The sequence below is a fragment of the Lepeophtheirus salmonis genome, chromosome 1 (assembly GCF_016086655.4).
Source record: "Lepeophtheirus salmonis chromosome 1, UVic_Lsal_1.4, whole genome shotgun sequence".
NCBI classification, from domain to species: domain Eukaryota; kingdom Metazoa; phylum Arthropoda; class Copepoda; order Siphonostomatoida; family Caligidae; genus Lepeophtheirus; species Lepeophtheirus salmonis.
In genome coordinates this window covers 11,504,898-11,528,106 of record NC_052131.2, presented here as the reverse complement: position 1 = coordinate 11,528,106, position 23,209 = coordinate 11,504,898, and the positions used below count along the sequence as shown (strand labels likewise).

The 23,209-nt window shown below is 30.6% G+C and overlaps 1 protein-coding gene across 1 annotated transcript in view; it reads right to left on the bottom strand.

Annotated features, from left to right (window-relative positions):
* Window positions 1–18,987: 18,987 nt before the first annotated feature.
* Window positions 18,988–23,209, bottom strand: part of LOC121116852 (uncharacterized) — an 88,294-nt gene continuing 84,072 nt past the window's right edge. Inside the window, exon 4 of the mRNA XM_040711155.2 lies at window positions 18,988–19,859. Within this exon, the coding sequence (XP_040567089.1) occupies window positions 19,318–19,859 (542 nt within the window). The 3' untranslated portion in view covers window positions 18,988–19,317. The remainder of the gene's footprint in view (window positions 19,860–23,209) is intronic.

Here is a 23,209-nt window from a genome sequence, read left to right as displayed (position 1 = left end):
GAACAAATTGATAAAGTGGAAAAAATGGCACAATTCTTTTACGCTGATATATATAAGTAGGTTATAAGGAAACCCTGTTTATCGAAACCTTTATATTACATATTATGTATGTATTTAAATTTTAGAAAAATAAATATCATGTACATGTTTAATCTTTTTAGCCATAAATAAAACCCGGTATATGGGTAGAATTTATTTATTTATATCAGTTATTCTATAATACTGGTAGCTTGTCGTCAAGATATCTGTTATTTTATCATGAAATACAGTCAACTTGATTATAAATCAGATTGTCAGATTAAATATATTTAATAATTATTTTAATTTACTATCCAATTTGTAAAATAGTTTTTACTGTTCCGACTAATTTTGATCTCTAGATACAGCTTATTTAGAGATAACAGAATAAAATTGAATAAAGGCTGGTAATTTATTTAATGTTTTTGTTTCTAAAACCAAGGATACAGAAGCAAAAATAAAGCCAACTACACACCTCTTTGTTATATCGCAGGGCTCTCTAAAATTGTCGATAAAGAATAATGTTTTCTTATAACCTACGTCAGCTTAAAATAATTAAGTCATTTTTTCTTTTATTTTTTGGCGTTTTTTCTTTCTCATTTTTTCCTTTGACCTATAATCCAAACACCATTCGAGTTACATCTATATAAGACTAATTTGTAAATAAGTAAATATATTTTACAAGTACTGGGTGTGGCGAAAAAAAACACTTCGTAAATCAAAGTTTTTGTGAATCGGGTGAAATTTTTCCCGTCACATACTAAAAAAAAAAAACTGAAATAAACAAAAAAAACTAGATCTTCCTAAGTGTCTTAGAAACCAAGAAAATGTCATCTGAACGTGACCAACGATTTTAGTCTGCACACTTTTAGCCACTGGCAAAAAACCAACGGATGGTAAGTTCTTACCATGGGTCAAGACCAACTACCTGGACATGAACGTGGTGTTCCAACAGGATGGTGCGCTTGCACACACGTCCAAAAAGGCCCAGAAGTAGTTGGAAGACAACTTGCCTTCCCGGCCAAGGAAAATGTGACCCCCTACTCACGAAATACCAACCCATTGGACTTCACTTTTTCGTGACATGTTGAGTCCAAGGCCTTCCCTTCCCATCACCCAAATATCAGCAGCCTTAAGGGAACCGTCAACCAGCACTTGGAAGCCATGTTCTGAGGACTACATCTTCAATGGATGCAAGGCCTTCCGTGTCCGCCTGAAAGCCATCAATGCTGCCAAAGGGGGCTATATCGATGATTAAGGTAGCCAAGACATCATATTAGTTATTTTTATTTTATTGACATACCCTACTGCGACTGGTTGCTGAAATACATCTTGATAAAGTTCTAGATTGAAAGTGAAAATATTTTTTCACCGCACCCGGTATGTACTATGAAGAAAATGGAACATACTCTTAGATATGATACATCTGAATTCGAGTTATCTGACTTTTAGTTCACCTTTAGGGGGTTATAAGTATAAACATGATCCAAAAAAAAAAATGTTCACTAGGAGGGAACACCATAAATCATTTTGACTTTCTCTTCCAAAAACCAGCATAGGTAAAATTTACTTGTTATTCAAAGTGATATATACACACAACATGATTTCTTATCCCAACCCATTATTTAGCAAATATATATAATATACATACACATACATCGTTTGTCATGGGCAAAAAAATCTTTTTTATCTTTTTTACCACGTTTAATTCGCCATGAAATCATGTCAGATTTTTTTAAAGATTTTAAGATGGTTCTTTTTTTGGCGACAAACTTGTATTCATTAAAAGAAAAGAACTCGTGAACAAATACCAATATTATGATTTAGATGTTATTATTTTTAATTATCAAGTAGTAATAAAATAATTTGAAAATAGCTCAGATTTTATACATTAAAAGCTTGTTGTCAAATTTGTCTAAAAAAAATTTTTGTATCAAATATTTCTTGTTGTTGTTACAACTTTGGAATGAACAACTTTTATGTTTTCAGAATGGTATCTTTCCGAATTGTTATCGTCATAAAATGTTTTATCGGAATTTGAAGCAAAATAGGTTGAAATTTTTGCATTAGCATATTTCTAATTAAATCTAATTATTCCAAACATATTTGTCATTACAAAAACAAGCTGGAATGTTTTTTTTTTGTGTTAATTCTTGAATGTTCTAATTTATTCGACAAATTTGAGTCAAAGCTATAATTGACTCACATCAAAGGTTAATAGAAATACAAGGTTAGACCATCATGTAATCGGGTATGGTAGAATTTGAATTGGATGTATCGTACCAACTGATGGTCAAGACAGACCGATTTTAAGAAAAAACTCAACCGAACATATTCTATGACGTAAATATTGCTAGAATTTTTAATTTGATGTATCTTGCATACTATTGGGCAAGAAAGACAGATTTTGACAAACATGCAACCAATAATATCCTATGACGTCACGTGGGGGAAGTTAAACATCAGTCGTACACACATTATGCTATAAGCTTGTATTTATATTAACCTTAACTCACATATGAAATATTGAAGATATATTTCATACTTGACTATATATTGATAGATATATATTTTTGGTTAATAATGTTGTACATCAGCATTCCCTTTGGTCCGATTTGATTTGTCCAAATAATGCTTCAATGTTTGTTTGTTTTTTGTGAATCTTTTAGTCCTAAAATATACAGAATAAGATAACAAAATATTAGATGAAGGCACTGTTAGTCCCAAATAATATGGATTCGAACAATTTAATATAAATGTAGAAACAATTACCCAGACTGTTTGAATTAATGTTGAACTTTCAAACATTTTTCATCAACACTTATAATTTAAAAAAGTAACAAAATGGAGCTATGAAACAATAAATTCATAGTTACTTAAAAAGGATTAGAGAGATGATGGACTTTTGATAACTCCAAGAGAATTATATACGCATGTTGGTTTAAGAACAATTGCTTTGAATTAAAGCTTTGTATTATTCACTACTGGAACTGGCTTTTTGGACCTTAAAAAATCAAAAGTGATTTAGTAAATAAAATATACTAATTTAAAAGTAAAAACATTTATTTTAAAGTAATAATTATTGAGGTACATTATTTATAAATATCATCATTTCATATTTTATAATATGTTTAACAAATTTAAAATTGGTAAAATTTAGAAGTAACAAAAAAAAAAAGAACAATGCCCTATTGTGGGAGTAGTATAATGTATATGACAGTATATAAACATGTTTTTTTAATGTAGTAATACCCATAGTTGATTGGATCCTATCTGAACTACCAAATAGGCAGAATGTGTCTAAATACTCGGTTTAATTGGTTCTACCTACATAAGTAGTAATATATCATAGAAGTAAACTACGACAAATAATAGATAATATATTTTACTACATGAAAATGTCAAACATAGGTACAACTTGAGACTGACCCACAAAATAATTTTAATTAAAAAAAACTTCCATCATAGACTATAAACATATCATATTTGAATTTATTAAAACTTAAATTATGTGTACCACTAAATAAGATCAACCCTGTATTGAGTTTCTTACATTGCTTCAAGCCTCAACTAAGATCATGACTATGAATTAGTTGCCCTAGTTAGGTAATGAGTTTATCGAAATAGACTCATGATCCCCCATACGTGACTTAATACTCCTTTGTCCTTATTTTCTCACATTTTTTCTTCTTATTCTGATGTATAGCTGAGCTACAACAACAAATACTAAAGGTAAAAGGTGAATATATAATATAAAAACATAAAAAGGTGGGGAATATGGCATATGGCAAAATCTCCAATAGGTGAAATTACCAGAAGCGAAAGTGTGAAAAAAGTAACTTATTTCCACTGTAACTAACGTTGTAATTATAATACTTTTTATATCCAGAAATAAAATAAGATACAGTAATACCTTGACATACGAGTTTAATTCGCTCCTTGTTGGAGTTCGTAATTCAATGAAATTTAATTAAGTTAATTTCAATGATCGTCTATTGACATAAGTCCACCTTCTAGACGACCGTCAGGCTCGGAGATGTATTTTGTAGCATATACAGACATAGGTCGGCAAAGGAAACCAAATTCAGCAATGCAATTGGAAATCTGCTTGCACCGACCTTATTCAGTTAAAAGCTTTGTATCACAAAGCAATTTTTCATATAACCTCAGACTAACAGTGCTTGCTACAAACAAGTATTGAACCTTCTTAATGCTAATCAAAAATTTAATCAAATACGATGTTCTTGTTTAATACTAAAAATGTATTGGAAAAATTGATATAAAATCATGAGCGGCTTGACAAAATATTCGAGATATGGACACAGTATGCAATGGAAAGGAAGAATAACGACAAAGATAGAGCTTTTCTATTATGAGTTAATTCTGACAGACTAGCATCGTTTTTAAGTTCACAAAAATAGGTAAGTAAAGACAATAGAAAAAAAAAACACCTTGAAGAAGGGACGAAAAATATAGTTCTCATGATAGTCAAAGTTTGCAAGCTCTCGTGATAGTGATTCTCCAAAAAATTGGGAAGCACACAAGATGCAACTGTAACTTTAGGCACAATCATATCAAATAGATTGTAAGGTTATAATAACTGTAAGAAAATTGTTCAACTATGAAAAATTGTTATTAATTATGATATCACAAAAGAAGATACACTATATAAACAAGGAACAATGCATAAAGTAAAACTCTTTACTCGATTAAAATTTGCCTCCTTTAACCTCAAATTTCTCTACTTCGTCAAGAAACTGTAACAACAAAGCATCAACAAGAAAAACTGAAGAAATGTATTGTGGATACCTTTTGTGATTGGTAGCTTCCTTCACAGTCTGTGTCAACTGCTCCATGGTCTGATTTGTGTTTTTACAAAACTAATTAGAATTAAAAAGCTTTAAAAGCTTTTGATATGCACTTGTGGTATTTAACGTCAGAAATGGTAGGAATGACTCTGTTTAGCGAGATAGTTCCTATAAAAGAGCACCATGTACTAGCTGATGTTTTCAGAGTCTTAAAGCCGGACAAATTGGCATCTACTCCAAGAAACCGCTAAGGCTCAACAAAAAGTTAAAACAAAATCCATCACTAGTTGGAACCGTTCCTAGCTAAGGGCACATTTTCAACATTTGACAGATTATTATCAAATACCATTTGCAGAAAAACTAATTATTAGTAATTTATGTAAACACAAAAATGTTGTATTCAATTTTTGAGAATGTAGATCAAACCAGCTCTGGTCACCCCTACTTAGACTATTATTCATTCTACAAGGAAGGAAGAAGTGATTATTCCATTATTTTTCTCAAGGAAAAACTTTCCAGAGAACCGAGGTACCTCCATACCTATCTACCCATAAAATAAAAATACATTCAAATGATCAAGCGACATAAAAAGTCTTGAACGAGTTTTTGAGCCTATAGATCATTAATCATGAAGTAAAGTCAAATCTACTTTTGATTATTTTTGTCGAAAAAATAAAATAACTATTTGTCTTTTTTTGACGACTTTTAGTTCAAGATAAAGTTGGTTTTGATATATATTCAGTGCCATAAAAAAGATATGTATAAGTATAGGAAGAATATCATACTTACTTATATATGCAGTAGTAAACTCATAAAAGTGCCATAATTACCATAAGCAAGGTCATTATATCCTTGATTAAGAGAAGGGGCTCTTTTATCTAAACCCTTACTCCACCTGGTCATTAAGCTAACAAAGAAAATTAATTATACTTTTATGAGGTGTTTGCATGAAGGGCAGAAAAAAAAACACACACACACTGAATGATGGGGCTACAAATATTTTATCATCCTCAAAAATAATAAAGTTACGTAAATTTTTGTTCAGGCCCTGTACGAAAATGATGGGCTATAAAAAACCGATGGATGTGTTCTATTAACATCTTGATTCAACACATAATAGGTATGTAGGTCTATGTCGATTTTCATCATAAAAACAGCAATGAATATTGGAAAAGATATTGATTATTTATATAACAAACAAAATGCGAATTTTGCAGGAAGAATAAAGATTTTTTTATAGTTCAAAATTTATAGAGATGTGTTGTATTAGTAATCATATGTAGTATTGTATCGATCCTTATTTAGGAATGAAGGATTAAAGTCCGGTACAGTTCAGTCCTGCATATCAATCCTACAACTGATAAAGTTCGTCCCTTGATGAAGTTGCTCAACTTTGTTTATTTTCTTTTTTAATCAGTTCTAGTACTGACATCAAAGAACCGGTCTTAAGATGGATTTGACCAAATAAATAAGGACTGACACAACACTAATCATATGCATTGGAGATGGGATGTCAGGGGGCGGGGGTAATGTCCACCCCGAATGAGGGAAAACTATACAATTAATATGGTACATTCATGCAATTGCTCTCTCGTAGTTAAACCATGCAATATTTGGGAAAGTACTACTGTACGTATATTGCAATATTTGAAAGCAAAAAATGTCATTGAGGAAAAAATATTCTAGTTTTATACATTCAGACAAAAAAAATTGCCCCTCCCCAAAACCTCTGAATAATCCCCTTCCATACCATTGTTTCTTCCTTATGAATAAACTAAATCGAAACAAAATGATATACGAATACGATCAAGCAAAGACTGGAGAAACTTTAAAAAATGATTTTTAACTCACCAAAAAATATACAACTTGTGCGAAAATTATTTTTTTGAATTTAAGAATTATAATGGCGTATTTTATATTCAATCAGATCGATCTTAATTGTTTTTGTCTCAATTCCATAAAGTTTTGGTTTGATTTCTGTCTCTTATTCATGGCCAATGTAAATACAATTTTTTTTTCTTTTAGTCTAGACCCATCAAGCACTAGGCTTCTCTTGATCTTGGCTCCCCAAATTAACGATACTTGTCTATGTTTTGGATATAGTGATCTATAAACACAACATTAATAATGAACTTCTACAAATAAGCACTTAAAAATACTAACAACTCCTGCATCTTTGTTACCCAAATTATTTAAAAGTAATAAATTCAAAAATGTATTAAGAAATAAAAAAAATTATATGTTAATATTCAAAATTACTGGAAAAAATAGGACATTTTTAGTGAAGTAACACTAATACTTAAACTATTTTAAGTATGAAATTTAATCAATATAATGTACGTGCTTCAAAAATTATGAAGACTGCCTATTGACCAACATATGAGTGATTTTGTCCATCACCTACATATAAACATTATAAAGAATTGTTTAAATTTGTAACTATATAAAAATGAAGCCGTACGATTCATTTTTCATAAAGTAAGTCCAAAAATATAAGTGGTTTAAAACATATATTGCATAGATCTTTATTTGTCATGGCACAAATTTTAAGATATCTTGAATATATTGTCACATCTTAACGTAAAAAGCAAGAATCATAAAGATATGATTAATATTTTTTCACAGCCTCATATTTCAAATCTGTAATGGCAACAAGCAGAAAAAAAAGAGAAAAAAATAACAAAACTGGAATATCTATATATGTAGAACTGTTAAAAAGACTAATGCTATAGATGTTGCAAAAAGATAAATAATAAAGAATCAATGAATCGTCTGCCTTTTGTTTTATTAAAAAAAGAATGAATATTTATGCATTTTTTAGTCTTGACTGAAATAGTAAAGAAACTTGCAATACGTTCAGGATAAGATCTAAAACAATTTTTATGGTCCAAAAAAGAAAAAAAAAGTTTAATAAAATTATATATCAGTAGTTTGTAGTGTTGTTCTATCATTATTTAGGAACGAGGACCGCGGTCTAATCCACTTTGTAATCCTCACAATGAAGGTAAGCTTGAACCCTTGCAACGTCATTGAGGGGATTCTTTCTTATTAATTAATATCTTTCTGTCGTATTTAAGTATTTGGTTTAAGATCAGATATACATGAGCTCTACCCGATTAAATAGATTTTTTTTTAGAGGCAATGGATTGGTTGAATAAGTAAATTAGTTCTGTTCCTTGTTTCTAGAATCATAAAGCTCTTGCACAAATATTATCTTTGTCTCTCTTTCCTGGACTATATTATATGAAAAAATATAAGGAAGACACAAAATCTCCCTGGATAAAATTTTCCGCGTAGAACCCCCCTCCCCTCCTTATTTTTTGATATTTGTCACTCTTTTTTCAACGATTTTAATCTTTTATAGAGTATACAGAAAACAGTCTGAACTTTCGACCCGTCTCCACAGTAGGTTTACTACAAAAATGATTCATAGAGGATGAAAATGTATCACTTTACTTTATAATAATATGATATATAAATGTGATCTATTCTACTTTTTGTTGAGTTTTTGGCGTTTTATCTTTCAAATGTTGCCTTGTAGTTATTCGTAATATCTGCTATATCCATCATTTTATTTATATATTTCCATTTACTTAGATACCCACTGTTTTTGTAACCCAATATGGATGTGAAATCCCTACCATATTTTTCAGCCACATTAAAATCTCCAGCCACAATTATATTTTCTTTTTCAAGAATTAAGTTCATATCTCTTGAGTTTTTTTCTAGGAACTCTGTATCACGCAACGGTATGTAAACGCCCATAATGTATATTTTGGGGTTCTCGTTCCGTTTAATGTTATTGTGACCAAATTAGAATCCTCCCCTCTTCCTATATAATATGCATCAAAATCATTCAAGGTCAATATCGCAACACCCCTCGAAGGATATCCATATTGAGTTGTAACTGCACTGGAGTACCATACTCTATATTTCTCACAAACAAAATTCCATTCGCAATCACTTCTTATTCTGGTATCCGCCAGGCATACTACATCGGGGTAATATAGTAAATTAAAATATTTAAGCAATCTTCCTTCCTTTCTTTTTTGGGAATGTTTTTATGTTCATCTGTATTACTCTGAAAGGCATGAAATATTTATTCATTTTTTTACTTTCCCCACTCTTTCTCTCTTTACTTGCTGAATTTCGTTGTTTTCGTTTCTTCTCCTCCTCATTTGCCTGAGACCCTTATACATCGCATTTTCACCTATCTCTAATATATTATCTTATTGAACTTGACTATCCTTTTAACGGTTCTTTACAATATTTTCTTGGGTGGAGGGGCTGTTTTTCTGAGTTGTCTTCTTCCATAAAGATGATTGATGTATTCATATCCTTCCCTTCCACTAAAGTAGGTACATAGTTATTTTTTTTCCTTCTGTTTCTTTTCACTAACTACCTCTTCTGTAATTGGGATCGATTTTCCATTAACATCTTTTCTATTCATTCTTCTCCCTCGCCATCTTCTTTATTCTGATGGACTTTTCGATTAATTAAAACATTATTTTGTGAATATGTCCAAAGGTGAAGTATCTGCTACATTGCTTTGTTCTTCCACTAAAATATATTGGCCTAAAGTGCGAAACCAATTTGGAGGAACCAGGGTAAACTTTTAGGGTTACCCACAACCCTAAAAGTTTTTGATCAATCCTTGACCATGTCAGCTCTTGACGCTTAAAATTTATTCTCCAATCTTTGAGCTGCTTTTGAGTAGGGCTCAACTTTTGCAAATCGGCCGACATAGTACTTGACTAAATCAGGGGCTATCATCCCTTTTACTTCTGGGACTCTAATCTCAAATGGAATTGGCTCATTTTTTTTTCTTCACGAGATGTCTGGATGCAACTTTGGGAGCGAATTTATTACCTTTTCGATCCGTTAGTTCTATTTGACATGGGAAATGGACTTTAGGGATGATTTTTTATTCTAGTATTCTTCTGACAGAAGTAAAGAGGGGTATGTGTAGTAATCTTAGACACATCGATTCAAGATCCCGGGGGTTCGTTTTCAAAACTTCTGTCCATAGGGTAGCTGCGTTGCTAAAGTTCCTTTTTTGCGAGTAATTTTTCTCCGTCTCCCACTATTGGTAAAAATAGAGGTATCATATACCAGCCATTTTCGTTATTAACTTCGTCCTCCTATTTTAGGTTTCCGTTTTCCAGCATGAAAGGATCCCATTCAGGAATGCCCTTGTCAATGACCTTGGCAAAACTTAATTGATCTATTTCGTTAGAAACTTTTTCACTTCTCATGAATTTTCCCACGATGTACCTTTATTGATATCTCCAACATTGTTGATGGATATTTGTACGTTGCATTCACGGTTAGTTAGATTGGTTGTTACCTAATTTTTGTCCACTTTCCCTGCGAGCGCCAATTAATCTGGTTTCTCCGTGAAGAATTGTTCAATCACGGACTGATGGCTTTGCTGTAATGGTTTCGCTAAAAAAAATCCAGTTGACTCGGAGGGTGTAATACCCCCGTCGGAGTCGGTTTCTGATTCCATGCATATGTTTGGACGTCTTATATTTAGATAAAGTTCCAGTGATTTTTTTTTTTTTACTTTTTTCATTATTTGAATTAACCACATTGTAAAAAAAACACATTTCATATATTTTGTCTCTGTTCTTACGATTGTATAGACCGTTTTGAATTATACTTTTTTTATTTTACTGTCTCAATATGTTTTTTTGGACCATGTTTTTTTTAAATTTCTGATTTAAGAACATAATTTTTCTTAATTTTTTTTCGATTTTAGAATATATTTTGGGGCTTATGTTGCACACGGAGCTATAAAGTATATAAATAACTATAAAAATGATAATTATCAACCATATTGATGTTTTACTATATCCATCAAATAATATACATTGAAGTGTAGCATGAACTAAGTATAAAAAACTTCCCAACATCAATATAATTTCAGGGCCATAAAGAAGAAGATTGTAGGTGTTTATTTAAACCAATCTTTGAATATGACTCAACTGATCATAAGAAAATTAAATGCATCAAGCAAAATATGAATGATAAAGGCATATAGCATGCAAAACACTGTTATAAGATTTGTATATAGAAGGATACAATAAGAATTAAACCAAATATTATAGGGTTTGTATGAAAATCCGAATTTAACCTTTTCTTTAAATTTTAATCAAATTGTTATGATATAATTTAAATATATATGAATATAAAATTAGAATTCTTTGGATTTAATTGAATTTAAAATTTGATTTTGCGAAAGGAAGATAAAAATCGCATATGTCATGATAAAAATGATAAAGGAACGTCAACTGTGGTATCATTAAAGTGACATCTTGAAAGATGTAAAAACTAATCTAATCAAACTAGCAGGCGCGTTTCGGCAATTATTTTATGGCTTTGGGTCCGACCAATATACCAAAAAGTATTTTAAACTATTGCTGACATTTTTTTGCATTAGTGAACATAAATAGTTAGTTTAATTACTTAGCCCTTTCTTACTTCCTTGGGGTGTTGATCCAGCCCAAAGAATGAAATATCCTTGTAACTTTTTGATTGCATCACATTTTTGCTCCATTTTCTTTGTCAATTCTTAATTGATCATAGTACGACAATAGCAAACCTCATGTTCGTTTTATACATGAGAACAATAAATCCCTCACACATTCCCCTTAACACAGAAAAACTGTATCTTATATTCGTTTCTTCAACTACTATTTTTATTATGAATTTACAGGTATAAAATATAATTATAAAAAGTATTCAATTGGTTCACTAATGCTTATGGTATCATTTGTAAATAACTACTTAATGTAGGCAAAAAATTAAAGCTAATTTTAATGGCTTAATCTATGTAAAAAAAATACATTAATGTCTTTTTTGGAACTTTAGTCCCCCATATAATAAATTTCAGCTCTCCAGATACTGCTAGTCTTGAGTATAGTTGACACAAGGAAGAATGTGACAAACTAACACAACTAAAACAGAGAAAATGAACTTTATAACATATGTATATAATTATTAATTTGTATTTATAGTTAAAAAAAATTATTTAATATTAAAGTATGTATAATGTGAAGTTTAAAGAATCAAAGAATTTATTTAAATACCTAGAACCACATCCCGTATTTAAAAAAGGATGTTTCAACCATTATGACAGATTAATGTAATCTGATGTACCTTTGCGTAGATCTACATAAAAAACGTCTTGATACGGTTTTCTATAACAAAGGATTCTTTTGTTATTGTTCTTAAGGAAATATCTGAAGAAAATACTTTCTATATATGTTGAGTCTAAAAGAGAATTTAAGACATTCCTTAAGCCACCACAATGAAATTGTATCCATCTTAGTTGAGAAATACTTAAATACAATATAAATACAAAGCACCTTGCTTTAATATGTATGTTAGGGTGAGGCATAAGCTCGATTTTTTCGAGGAAAAAAAAATGAAATGTTTTAAAATTACAATTATCAAGAAGAAACGGATTTACTGAAATGTGGTATCATTGATGACATTCCTACACAAAAATGAAATATTGAATCTGTTACTCCACTTAACTTTTACCTCTGAGGTATTAAAGATGAATAAATTAGCAATAGAATGTATTTTTAATTGGTGATACTTCGTAAACAAAAGCAATTGTAGGCAAATATAATACATTATTAAAAGCTATCAAATAGCTAAACATTTTTGGAGGATTGAACCATTTTATTAAAAAAAAAAATAATTACCGAAAGATAAAAAACTTCCGTGTAAGTTTAAATGCATTCTTTCTTAAAAGGGCTGTTTTTTTTATCAAAATAAAATTTTACTGTCAAAAATTAAGGTTTACTTTTTTTTTCACCAAAAAAATTTTAAAAAATTAAAAAGGAAGTTTTGTTAAGCTAATTTAAGTTTAAAAACTAAGGTTGTGTTTTGTTTTTTTACATTACAAAAAAAATATTTAACATAACTTGTGTTTGTCCATTTGGTAGCTTTTCAATGTTAAATTATGATTACCAATAATTACTTTGGTTTAGTATTACGTCGGGTAAATGTAATTTCGTATTTTTCGCTGATTTTGAATGCTATATAAGAATCATTACAATAATTTGATTGAAGCCAATTATACTCTGCACTGTTTGATAAGTTGTTGCAAACTAGAATCAAACTTCATAACGCCGTTTTGATAAAAGCCCTTGTTCCTATTGAAAAAAAACTCGGACTACCAATTTTTACAGCCCTCTATTGAAGCTAAATTTGTACCCCAAGTGCGTTTACCGTAGACATGAAAAGGTGGTAGTGACATGGTGCTAGGTCCAGACTGTAGATTTGATGCATAATAACTTCCCATCCTAAATCCCAGAGCTTCTGGCGCTTCGATAAATACGTGTTTGGCCTGGCGTTGTCTTGGTGATGTCTTATTCCCTCCCATTCACAATTGATGGCTACTACTGTTCGATCACCAGCTTCAAACAGTTGAGTTGTTCATATTAAAGGGCAAAATTGAGCGAAGAAAACAACTACTCAAACCAATGTTATGCAACATTAACCGAAGTATTTTCCCCATATACATCCCACATTTTCATCTTCGCTTTCGACCCATTTTTCCCTTATAAATAATAAAAATTTAAAATATGGCGATTTTTTTCTTTTGAGACCTCCATACTCGACATATGATAATTCAAGAATGAACTGTCTAAGCGCAATATAGTACGCAAAAGCGTTTGGTGTATACACTCACACCTTTACAAAACCTTATCCTATGATCCAATGTGACCAATAATGAACAAGGTATACTTAGTTTTTAAAAAAACGATGAGAAATACAAAATTACTTCTTCCTCAACATAATATGTATCAACATTCAAATGCTCATCAAATTATGCTAACTTCTTCATCTTTAAGAGTTCAGAACTCAAAGCTGGATTGAGTTACAGTCATATCAGACTACTATCAATAATACCACATTTCAAATTTCAGTGAAATCCGGTTTTTTTTCTAAAGTTTTTTGTGCAATGATCCATACATAAATTTGATTTCTGTACATTAGAGAGGGTCTTAAGGAACCATTTTTGTATAAGTAGTTCTCCTAAAATCTCAGAATATTATTGTTTTTACAATAAAAGTTCCAGCCTCACCCTAATGTTCATATGACACATGAGTAAATCCTCAACAGATTTCACTCCTTCGTCATGGCCAACGTACCGATAAGAAAAAATTATACTATACATTTTATATGAATCTCGTCTTCCCAAAAGGAGTGGTTCTTATTTTTTCTCTTCTTCAATTGGTTGTTTATGATAAAAAAACTATTAGACTCGATAGTGGTAAATATTTAAATCAAAGATGTTTTTTTGTTGCTTTTAAAGTATGAAAAAAAGGGTAGGAACAGGTTTTATGATTTTGTTTTATTTACTTACATATATCTTTTTTCCAAGTAATCTAAAAACTAATTTAAAAAAATAATGATAATTAAAAAACAAAGACACATAAATCAAAATCGTTAAAAAATGTTTAAGTCAATGGATCTTATCAAACTTTTGTATATGAAATAGGAATTAATCTATATAATATTTTTTGGAAACATAGTAGTATGTTTTTCTAAGTTGTTGGAAGGTTTTAGAATATACTGGATCATTTGTACTGCAAAAAAAAAAAAGGCCCAGGAGAGTTAATGAAGTGCTTCCTCATATCACTCCCACTATTGATAAAGATTTGAATCGATACTGATTAATAGAGTTGTACAAAATACGCCTTTCTCACATGTAACTTATTTGTTTGTAGTTGTCAGTCTGAATAGTTTTTTTTTCAAATGCCGCTATCATTATTCTGTCAATCCACCATAATTATAAAAAAAAAAAAATTTTTTTCAAACAATGTTTCATTACTCTTTTAGGAGAAGCCATATCCATCCTTTCTTGGTAAAAAAAATGCCTTCAACAGTGTTAGTTTTGGCAGACTTAGCAAAATGTATTCCTGAACTAAAAATTTTTTCTGTTTTGTTTGACTCAAACAAAAAATATAGTAATGAAATTAACACTAGTACCCTACTTCTTGAATAAATTCCTAGATACTCGTCAAACTTACTGCTTCACCGTTACTTCAAAACAATTTATAAAACAAATTGATTCTTGTAGATATGGCCCATAGTGTAGTAAAAATGAATTTTTAACGTCCCAAATTAATCTAAAACCTCGTGAGATCACAGTTTTTGTTACCCATATATATTTAGTTTAACAATGATTAAAAACATAATGAAGGATATATAAGGAGTAAAGTAAAATGGAAAAGTAAATGTCACCATAATAATATCATTAACAAATTGTATATTTTTATATCTAATTAATCATATATTTTGGTCTATAAAGTAGGTCAAACGTTTACCAATTAATATATTAAAAATGTGAAAGTTATCGAAATCCTTGCGATATACATTTTTTTTGTTGGCAACATTAAAAGTTTTTTTTTTTCCTATGGATGTTATCTCATTCTTGAGGAGATAAAATCTGAGTATGAAGTGTAACCATAATGTGTGTGCTCATGAATTACGGAGAGTAACGCTGATGATTTGTTAAGGAGTTTGTGTAAGTCCCCGTTGTTGTCAGAGTAGAATTAATTATCAAAAACGGAGTAATTTATGCCTATGTGATTTTTTCATTCATAATACAGCTAATTTAATGAAATATTGTTTCTCATAGTTATCCTGTTTTTTATGAAATTCTCACAGCCAGCATTTTTACGCTCACCTCAATTGACATTATGTCCAAAAATTGATGGTGGCTTTAAAAAAAAAAATGATGTAACCTAAACAAGTGATTTTTTTGGCGAAAAACTTTATTTACTTCCCAATTTGACGACCTCTAAGCTTAATACATTTTTTTATGCATTTTGGCACTCTGTCATACAGATTATTCAAAGTATCTGGAGAAATTTTTGGCCAACCTTTTGTCCGTTTTTTTTTTTAATTCATCCTCTTAAGTTGCTGCCGCATTTTTATTGAATGAACTTTACAAGGGAGACAAATCAGGACTGTTGGCGGGCCATGTGACTTTGCCTCAGAAAGAATCTAAGTTGTCTGAACACCACTTTTGTGCCTTTTTAGAGTGTTGAGCAGGGGCACGATCCTGCTGGAAAATGGCTTTTGATGTGTCAGACAACATTTTCCTCTTCAAAGGAGGTTCAGTTTCTTCAGTACGAGAAAAAGCTGACCTCAGAGACTTGCTGAGGATCTCTGTTATGTAGTATTGGCCGTCATAGTTTGGTTTTGTGGAATCAGGTGAAGATTTGACACTGCCTGGGGGCTGACAACGGCCCAAACCTGAATTTTCAGACGAAATTTCACAATTGGAATAGGTTCCACATCTCCCTTATCTCTTGCTCAACCCCAATCTGATTGAGGATTTGGACATGAAATAGATCAAATGGACTTTCATCGCTGAAGACGATACATTTCCAGTCATCTGCAGTCCAGTGTTTCCACTCACGACAGAATTGAAGTCGGTTCTTCCTTTGGTTTTCTGAAAGTTTGAGGTGCAGAGGAGGTTTGTATGGCAAAACATTCAAAGAGTATCTCAGGTAGTTGTGGACAGATCAGTTGGATATTGGATAGCCCTTTGAAGTCAATCTTGCTGCAAGTTTCCTTGTGGATTGCCTCTTTTTTGTCAAAGATTTTGGAATCACCAATTTGGGAACTTAGCTATTTTTTTTTTCTTCTTTCCTCGACCCTTCTGATTTGCAAGGGTTTGTCCATTCTTCCTTTTGTTACACCAATTCTCAATGGTCCTGAGAGAAATCTGTAACCTTTGGACTACTTATCTCTGGCTAAATCCACCCTCTATCATGGCAACAGCCTTGGCTCTGGTCTCCAAAGAGTGATCTCTCCCCATTTCGGATATTGAATTTCAACTAACATTTTGTGGTGTTTTCTGAGCCCTTTTATACTGATGAATGATGCAATAATTTTCGATGGTTCAATGATGAAAAATTCAATATTGTCTAATGATTGTATAAGCCAAATTTCATTTTATTCCGACCAAAAATATTTTTTTAACAATAAAACCGATATTTTTAATGCCACCATCAATTTTTGGGCATACTGTAGTCAATATTCACATCCCTACCAGTAAGAATCATCAATTATATCTATCGGATCAGTCAAAATGAAACTTGTTAAATCTGAATTAAAGAAACACAGCGTCGATTTTAAAACTTTATTATGTGGACAAGCCCTAAATGGGGTTAAAGCTGTATTTATATCATGACCTTTTTACAACATAAATATAATTATAACAGAAATTCAGCTTCAAATTTATGCTTTTTTCTATCGGAAATTTTAATATTATTTATGGGTTTATCTGTCTGTATAGTACACCGTACACCGTATTGTGTACCGTGTATAAGGAATGCCTTTGTTGCATACTTTAAAACAACAAAATGACCTTTAAACCCCCTTTTTATGTACCGGTGGTGTATATATGATATTAAAATATTTATTTTGAAATTGTAGGGGTCAATTACGGAGTAACCAGGAAATGAAATATTTCAAAAGTAGCAATATTTTTCCCTCCAATTAAAATAAAAGCAAACTAATCATTCTGATCTGATTGGAGCTATACTAACGAATAAACTAAACATTAATACAACGTTTAATTGTACTAAAAAATAAGCTAATGGTTCATCCTATGGAGACAGGTCATTTTTTTTTTTCACAAGGACATTAAAACGTTTAACACATAAATGTTTCATACCTCATCCAATGAGTTATGACAGCTATTTAGATAAGAACACCAGATCAATGGGACATTTCAAAATATTATTGAGCCAGTTTTAAAGTCATTAATAGATATAAATAGTTAAACTTGACAAAATTAAAACACCACTTTGAAGTTATTTGGGGATACTTGTATGTATATATAAATATATAAAAAGATTACCCGTACTATAGTGTCACATTTAAAACTATGATATACTAAATTTATAATTTTATCGGTACTTCCACTGTCAATTTGTCATAAAAAATATCTTATCGACCTCCACCCCCCCCCCTCCCAATTTATGAGCTAGAAAATTATGCATATTAATCATACAAAGTTTGTCTGCCGCGTTCTCACTTTTTAATTTATAATTAAAATCTTAGAACTGCGTCAATATTTGATATGAGCAATAAAAATGTAGAAACGAGTTATTATTTTCAGTTGTGGCTAAAACTCAGCACGTTAAATAAAAAATAAAAGGGAGCACATACAGGGGTGTATGTTTTAAATCTGAAAATTTTAAGGATTATTTCCAGAAATCAATACAGCAATTCATAAATCTTTTGCTCTAACATGTAAGGGTTCATAGTGAGGTCAATCACTCAAAACAACCATCTCCAACTTAGCTCTGAACTTGGAACAGGCTATAATGAGGAACTCCTAGTCCATGTTAGTTACTGGCTCGAAAATAGAAGCCCACAAGGAATCAACAGGGCGATGTGCCAGTTTATGGAACTCTCTCTCCAAGACACATAACAGTCCAAAAAGTTTAGCTCCAACGAGCTTGGATGCCACATTACCTTTCCCTAAAACATAAAGGTCTTAAAAATGTTGGTTTTTCACCGAATACATCTGGTTCCAATTACCCAATTTGGACAAACCAAACTATTTTAAAATTATAGCATGACACCAAATCTGTAAAAAGAACATTGAAGTTCTATGGTATCATTACCAATGGAGCTATTTGCGGTCTTGGGCGTGCACCCAGAACGGAGGGACTTAATAATGGGCGCACAACGTTCGTATTCTGAGGGTATCTCTCAAAAAATTTGCATTTTTACTTATATAATTTTGTCAGCTAAATCTGATAAGCACATTTTCATAAAGATAGATATCAGGGTCGCTAAGATATTGAGGTCAACTTGTTTCAGATTTAAATTTCATAACCTGTAAATGTTTATATTTGAAAATAAAATATTTGCGTCTGTTTGTCGACGCCAAATAACTTTTAACATGGCCGAGTAGTCTATTTTTTTTTTAATAAAACCAAGAATTTATGAAAAACCAAACCACTATTTCCTAAGGACGCCCTTGTAAGTGCAAATGAATTCCTCCTTACTGTATTTTTGTTGTCAAAAAGTATTAAGGTACCACTACTAGTTTAGGTACTGTAACCAGAACAAAAATATTGGTATCGTGACAACACTAAAAGAGACTCAAATATTTTAGAAGTAAAATCATTTTATTTAATAAAATAATGTTATCGTTAAAAAGTTACATTTATAATTTTTTTTATGATTTTGAAGTGAAGAAAACACCAAGTACAATTAATGAAGTATCATACATTAGGATAACAGAATAAACATACAAAGTAACTGAAACAAAAGTATTAATATGAAGAAAAAAAAAGGAGCAATGGTTTTATGTACAATAATTATAATATTATCACAGACTAGTTATGAAGAAATAATTCATGGAAAAAAATGGTGTAAAAATATTTGTACTATTAAAATTACGTGTTTGTTTGTTTTGTTTCTTTACTAAACTTTGACTTTAAAAAAAGTTAGGATTTGTATGCTCAATGACACACTTTTTGCAACACTTTTTAATGGCATGATAGCCCTCAATGGATATACCACCACAGTCTTGAATATTTAAATGTCTCAGATCTCTACATTTAAAAGCAAGTTCTCGTATCCCCACATCACTAATCATTTCACAACTCTTCAAACTTAACTTCCTCAGCTTACAAGACTTTTCCGCCAAGTTTCGAAGACCCTCATCCGTGATATCACATTTCCCCAAATCCAAAGAGCGTAAACGAGTCCCTATAGAGTCCCCAAGAACGACGAGGGCCCCATCACTCACGGATTCACATCCACGTATGTTTAAATAGCGAAGTTTATAGCAAAGACGCGTTATTTGAGATACACCCGAGTCCGTGATTCGTTCACATTTGGCAATGCTAAGATAGCGTAGACTTGGTCCTAGCTTGGAGAGTTCATAGAGACCAAAGTCCGTTATGGCAGAGACGTCGCAGAGTGAGAGCTCTTTGAGTCCAAGACAAAAGGTTGCTATGTATTTAATCCCAACATCTGTAAAATAAAATAAAATTGAATACTCGTTATATACTGCTCTACAATGTAGATTTATAATATAATCGTTTTAAAATGTATATAGAGTCCTTTAGGGTATAAAAGTAGGGGGAAGGCAATTCATTATTATTCCTTTTTGCATTTTGAGGTATGTGGAGATATCGTTGTCCTTTTTGAAGGCACATTCCTTCATCCTCATTTTACGAAGGGGTGGAATAATAATGAATTCTCCCTTCTTATTTTGAAAAAGTTAATTGCCCTTATTTTACAATTAAAATTACGAGAAAGTCCCTTCTCTTCCTACGAACAAATGGTTCATTACCACAAAGCACATATAATTATTTTTGAAAGATTTAATCTTTCGTATAAAATCGTTCATTTGATCAGTTTTTAACACACAAAATTTAAAGATATATATGTAAAAGAAGAATATGTTAGAGAGGAAAAAATAATATAAAATATGTGGCCTGTCAACACTAAAGAATATATCTATTTTCCTCATTTTAGCATTGATTATTTCAACTAATTATATTCTATTTTTGTTACTAAAGAAATCAGATTAATCCTTTGTAGGCATCACAAAAAACACTTTAATGTCGAAAAAAAAAACCTGCCATAAATACAGAAAAATAATATAATAAATTATATTTGAATGGCCATACTGGGCCTAAATAAAGATGCATACACGAACTGAATATCTTATACTATTGGATATTTCAAATTATCTCGGAAATTTGAATACAAACCTTAAACTTATCACAATATGTTAATGAAATATTTGGCTGTTGTGATTTATCGATTAAAAATATATTGGAGAATTTTTCCTTTTCTTGGTGTTTATTTAGGATAATTTTTATGTTGATTCCCATATATATACAAAAAAATATTAAAACAAAAAAGTTAAATTTTTTATAAGAAATTGAGTGTTCTACAGATCCTTACACTTTAACTAAGGTCCATGATTTGTTATTGGATATATTTTTTATGTAGCTATTCTGGCCTTATATAAACAGATCAACAAAAAAATTCAATTCAATATTCATATTCAATTCTAGTAGCACTTGACAAGGTGGTCACTATTCTGTAATTATCTTTTTCGTAAAAAACCTGGTATTAGCGATTTTTTATTTTTTTTTATTTTGAGTATTTTTAAACTTTCTACAAGTTTAAGCTAACTTTTGAGAATAAAAAAATATATACATGATATAATAGTAAGTTTCCTTTATGAAAAATTTTATGCTGACTTCAAGTATGTGTTTATATGTAATATGTGATCATACAATCTTGAAGACATTAAAATTTAAAAAAGTGAGGTAAAGGCGCTATCATACTAAAAAAAAAGCACTTTGAATCTTAATAATTCATATAAAATCCATTTTTCTACTTTATCGCTGATGTTTTTTCCTCGCTTAATTAAGGTGTTTGTTTCAAAATAAAAAGATTAAAAAAAAGAAATCAGGAGTGGTAAAAAATTAGCAAATCCCTCTACAAATTACTAATTTGAATTAAATATCTTGTGATATTAAGACAACAAACCACATTCAAAGAACAAAGACACTAGATTGTTGACCATTTCTTCAAAATCATTAATTTTAATTGAAAAACAAAAAGTTACAGGTACATAAAGGAGGACTTTGGAGTACAAATTGCTTCTTATGGGGATTGATACTTATAATTAGTGCTAGATTTGAGTCTATGGAGTTTGACCGAGTTTGTATAATAAAATATTAAGTCAAGTCGATTAAAGGCATCAAGTGGAAAAAAATTAATTAAATTGATCAAATCTAAGTTCACCAATTAAGGTAGTCAATTAGTTATCAATTAATGAAAGTAATTTTAGAAACTATTTTTTTGCATAGTAAGAACTTATTTTGAAAGGCTGTATCTATAGCATCACAAATTAATTTAAGTTGTCATGTAAAATATTAACATCCCAGCTGTAAGATCACTACCAATTCTATTTTGTCTTTTCGATATAATTCTCAATATAAGAAAAAAGGCTCTCGCTCGACACAGAAGTTGTATGGAAGGATAAGTATTTTATAGCTTGTTCAAACAAGTTAAGAAAGATATTTTTTCCTTAATTGTTACATAACTTCAATTTCTAATGTGATAGTTCAAGGCAGGCAAACATTTCTAGAGATCGATGAGCGCAATACTTTTTGTAGTTACAATCCTTGTTGGACTCAGAATATAAGGAAATGAAGTAATTTCTATTCATGTCCTTACTAAATATGAAGTGGTACTTATGCTTATTTCCTTACCCTCAACCTCTTATATGAAACGTAATGATAGCCAAGCAGCTCTTCTTCTAAACAGGCTTACCATGTTCACAATCAGTTTTTGAAATAAACAAATTTAATCTAGGACCGACGTTTATATACTATACAACTTATTTAATTATTAATAACTATTATTTAAATACTAATTTATAATTGGAATCAAGAATAATACAGAAAACTAGTAACCATATGTTATTTTAAGTTTTTTCTTTTCCCTTCTGACTGTCGAGATTCAGAGTGGATAAACAACTCAACTTAGTTATTTCTCGACTTTTTGCTTCTAACTTACTGGCAGGACACATTTTTATCATTCAACTTTAGATGAGTTTTTCTTTAGAGTATTCTGGGATAGTTGGAGTAATTTTCAGAAAATGGTCAACTTTAGTAAAGTAGAGTTGTTGTTTTTCAGTTCGAGTTATCCTCAAATCAACACAGTTTATTCTAATAATCAACGATAAAGGAATGAACAAAAATAAAGGATTACATATAACAAAATGCATTTCCATTTTTAATTTAAACTGTTTTGTTTTTTGGCAAGGAGAATCTACATAGATTGTATTTACGTTCATGTTTTGCATCAGTTTGATTGTATCAATTGTGGTGGGTCTAACAAACAATAGACTAACTCCAAATAATAATAATTAATAAGGATTAGAAAGATAACAACTATTATGAAGGAAGAACAAAATGTTGAAAATGTAGTTTTGTTCTACATAGTTGTCGACTATTAGCATGTTTGTTGCCACATATTTTGGCAAATAATAATGGAGCAAAAGAAAAGAATAGTGCAAAAGATATTTTAGCATCCTCTAGCTAATTTGAAATATGTTTATATATTCTCGTATTTGAAAGGCTACATCTTATCCATTAATGGAGAAGTTGTTACCATTACTTGAAAATGTGTTGTTAATTAACAATTATCCTAACATTTTTTAAATAATTATTATGTTAGTGTGAGGTATCTGATGTAGATGGGTCTGAGACCATTATAATATTTATTCAACCAAACTATTTCGGTTTTTTAAAGAAGTTTTGTCTGTATTGGTTACATCAAAAATTTCAATTTGA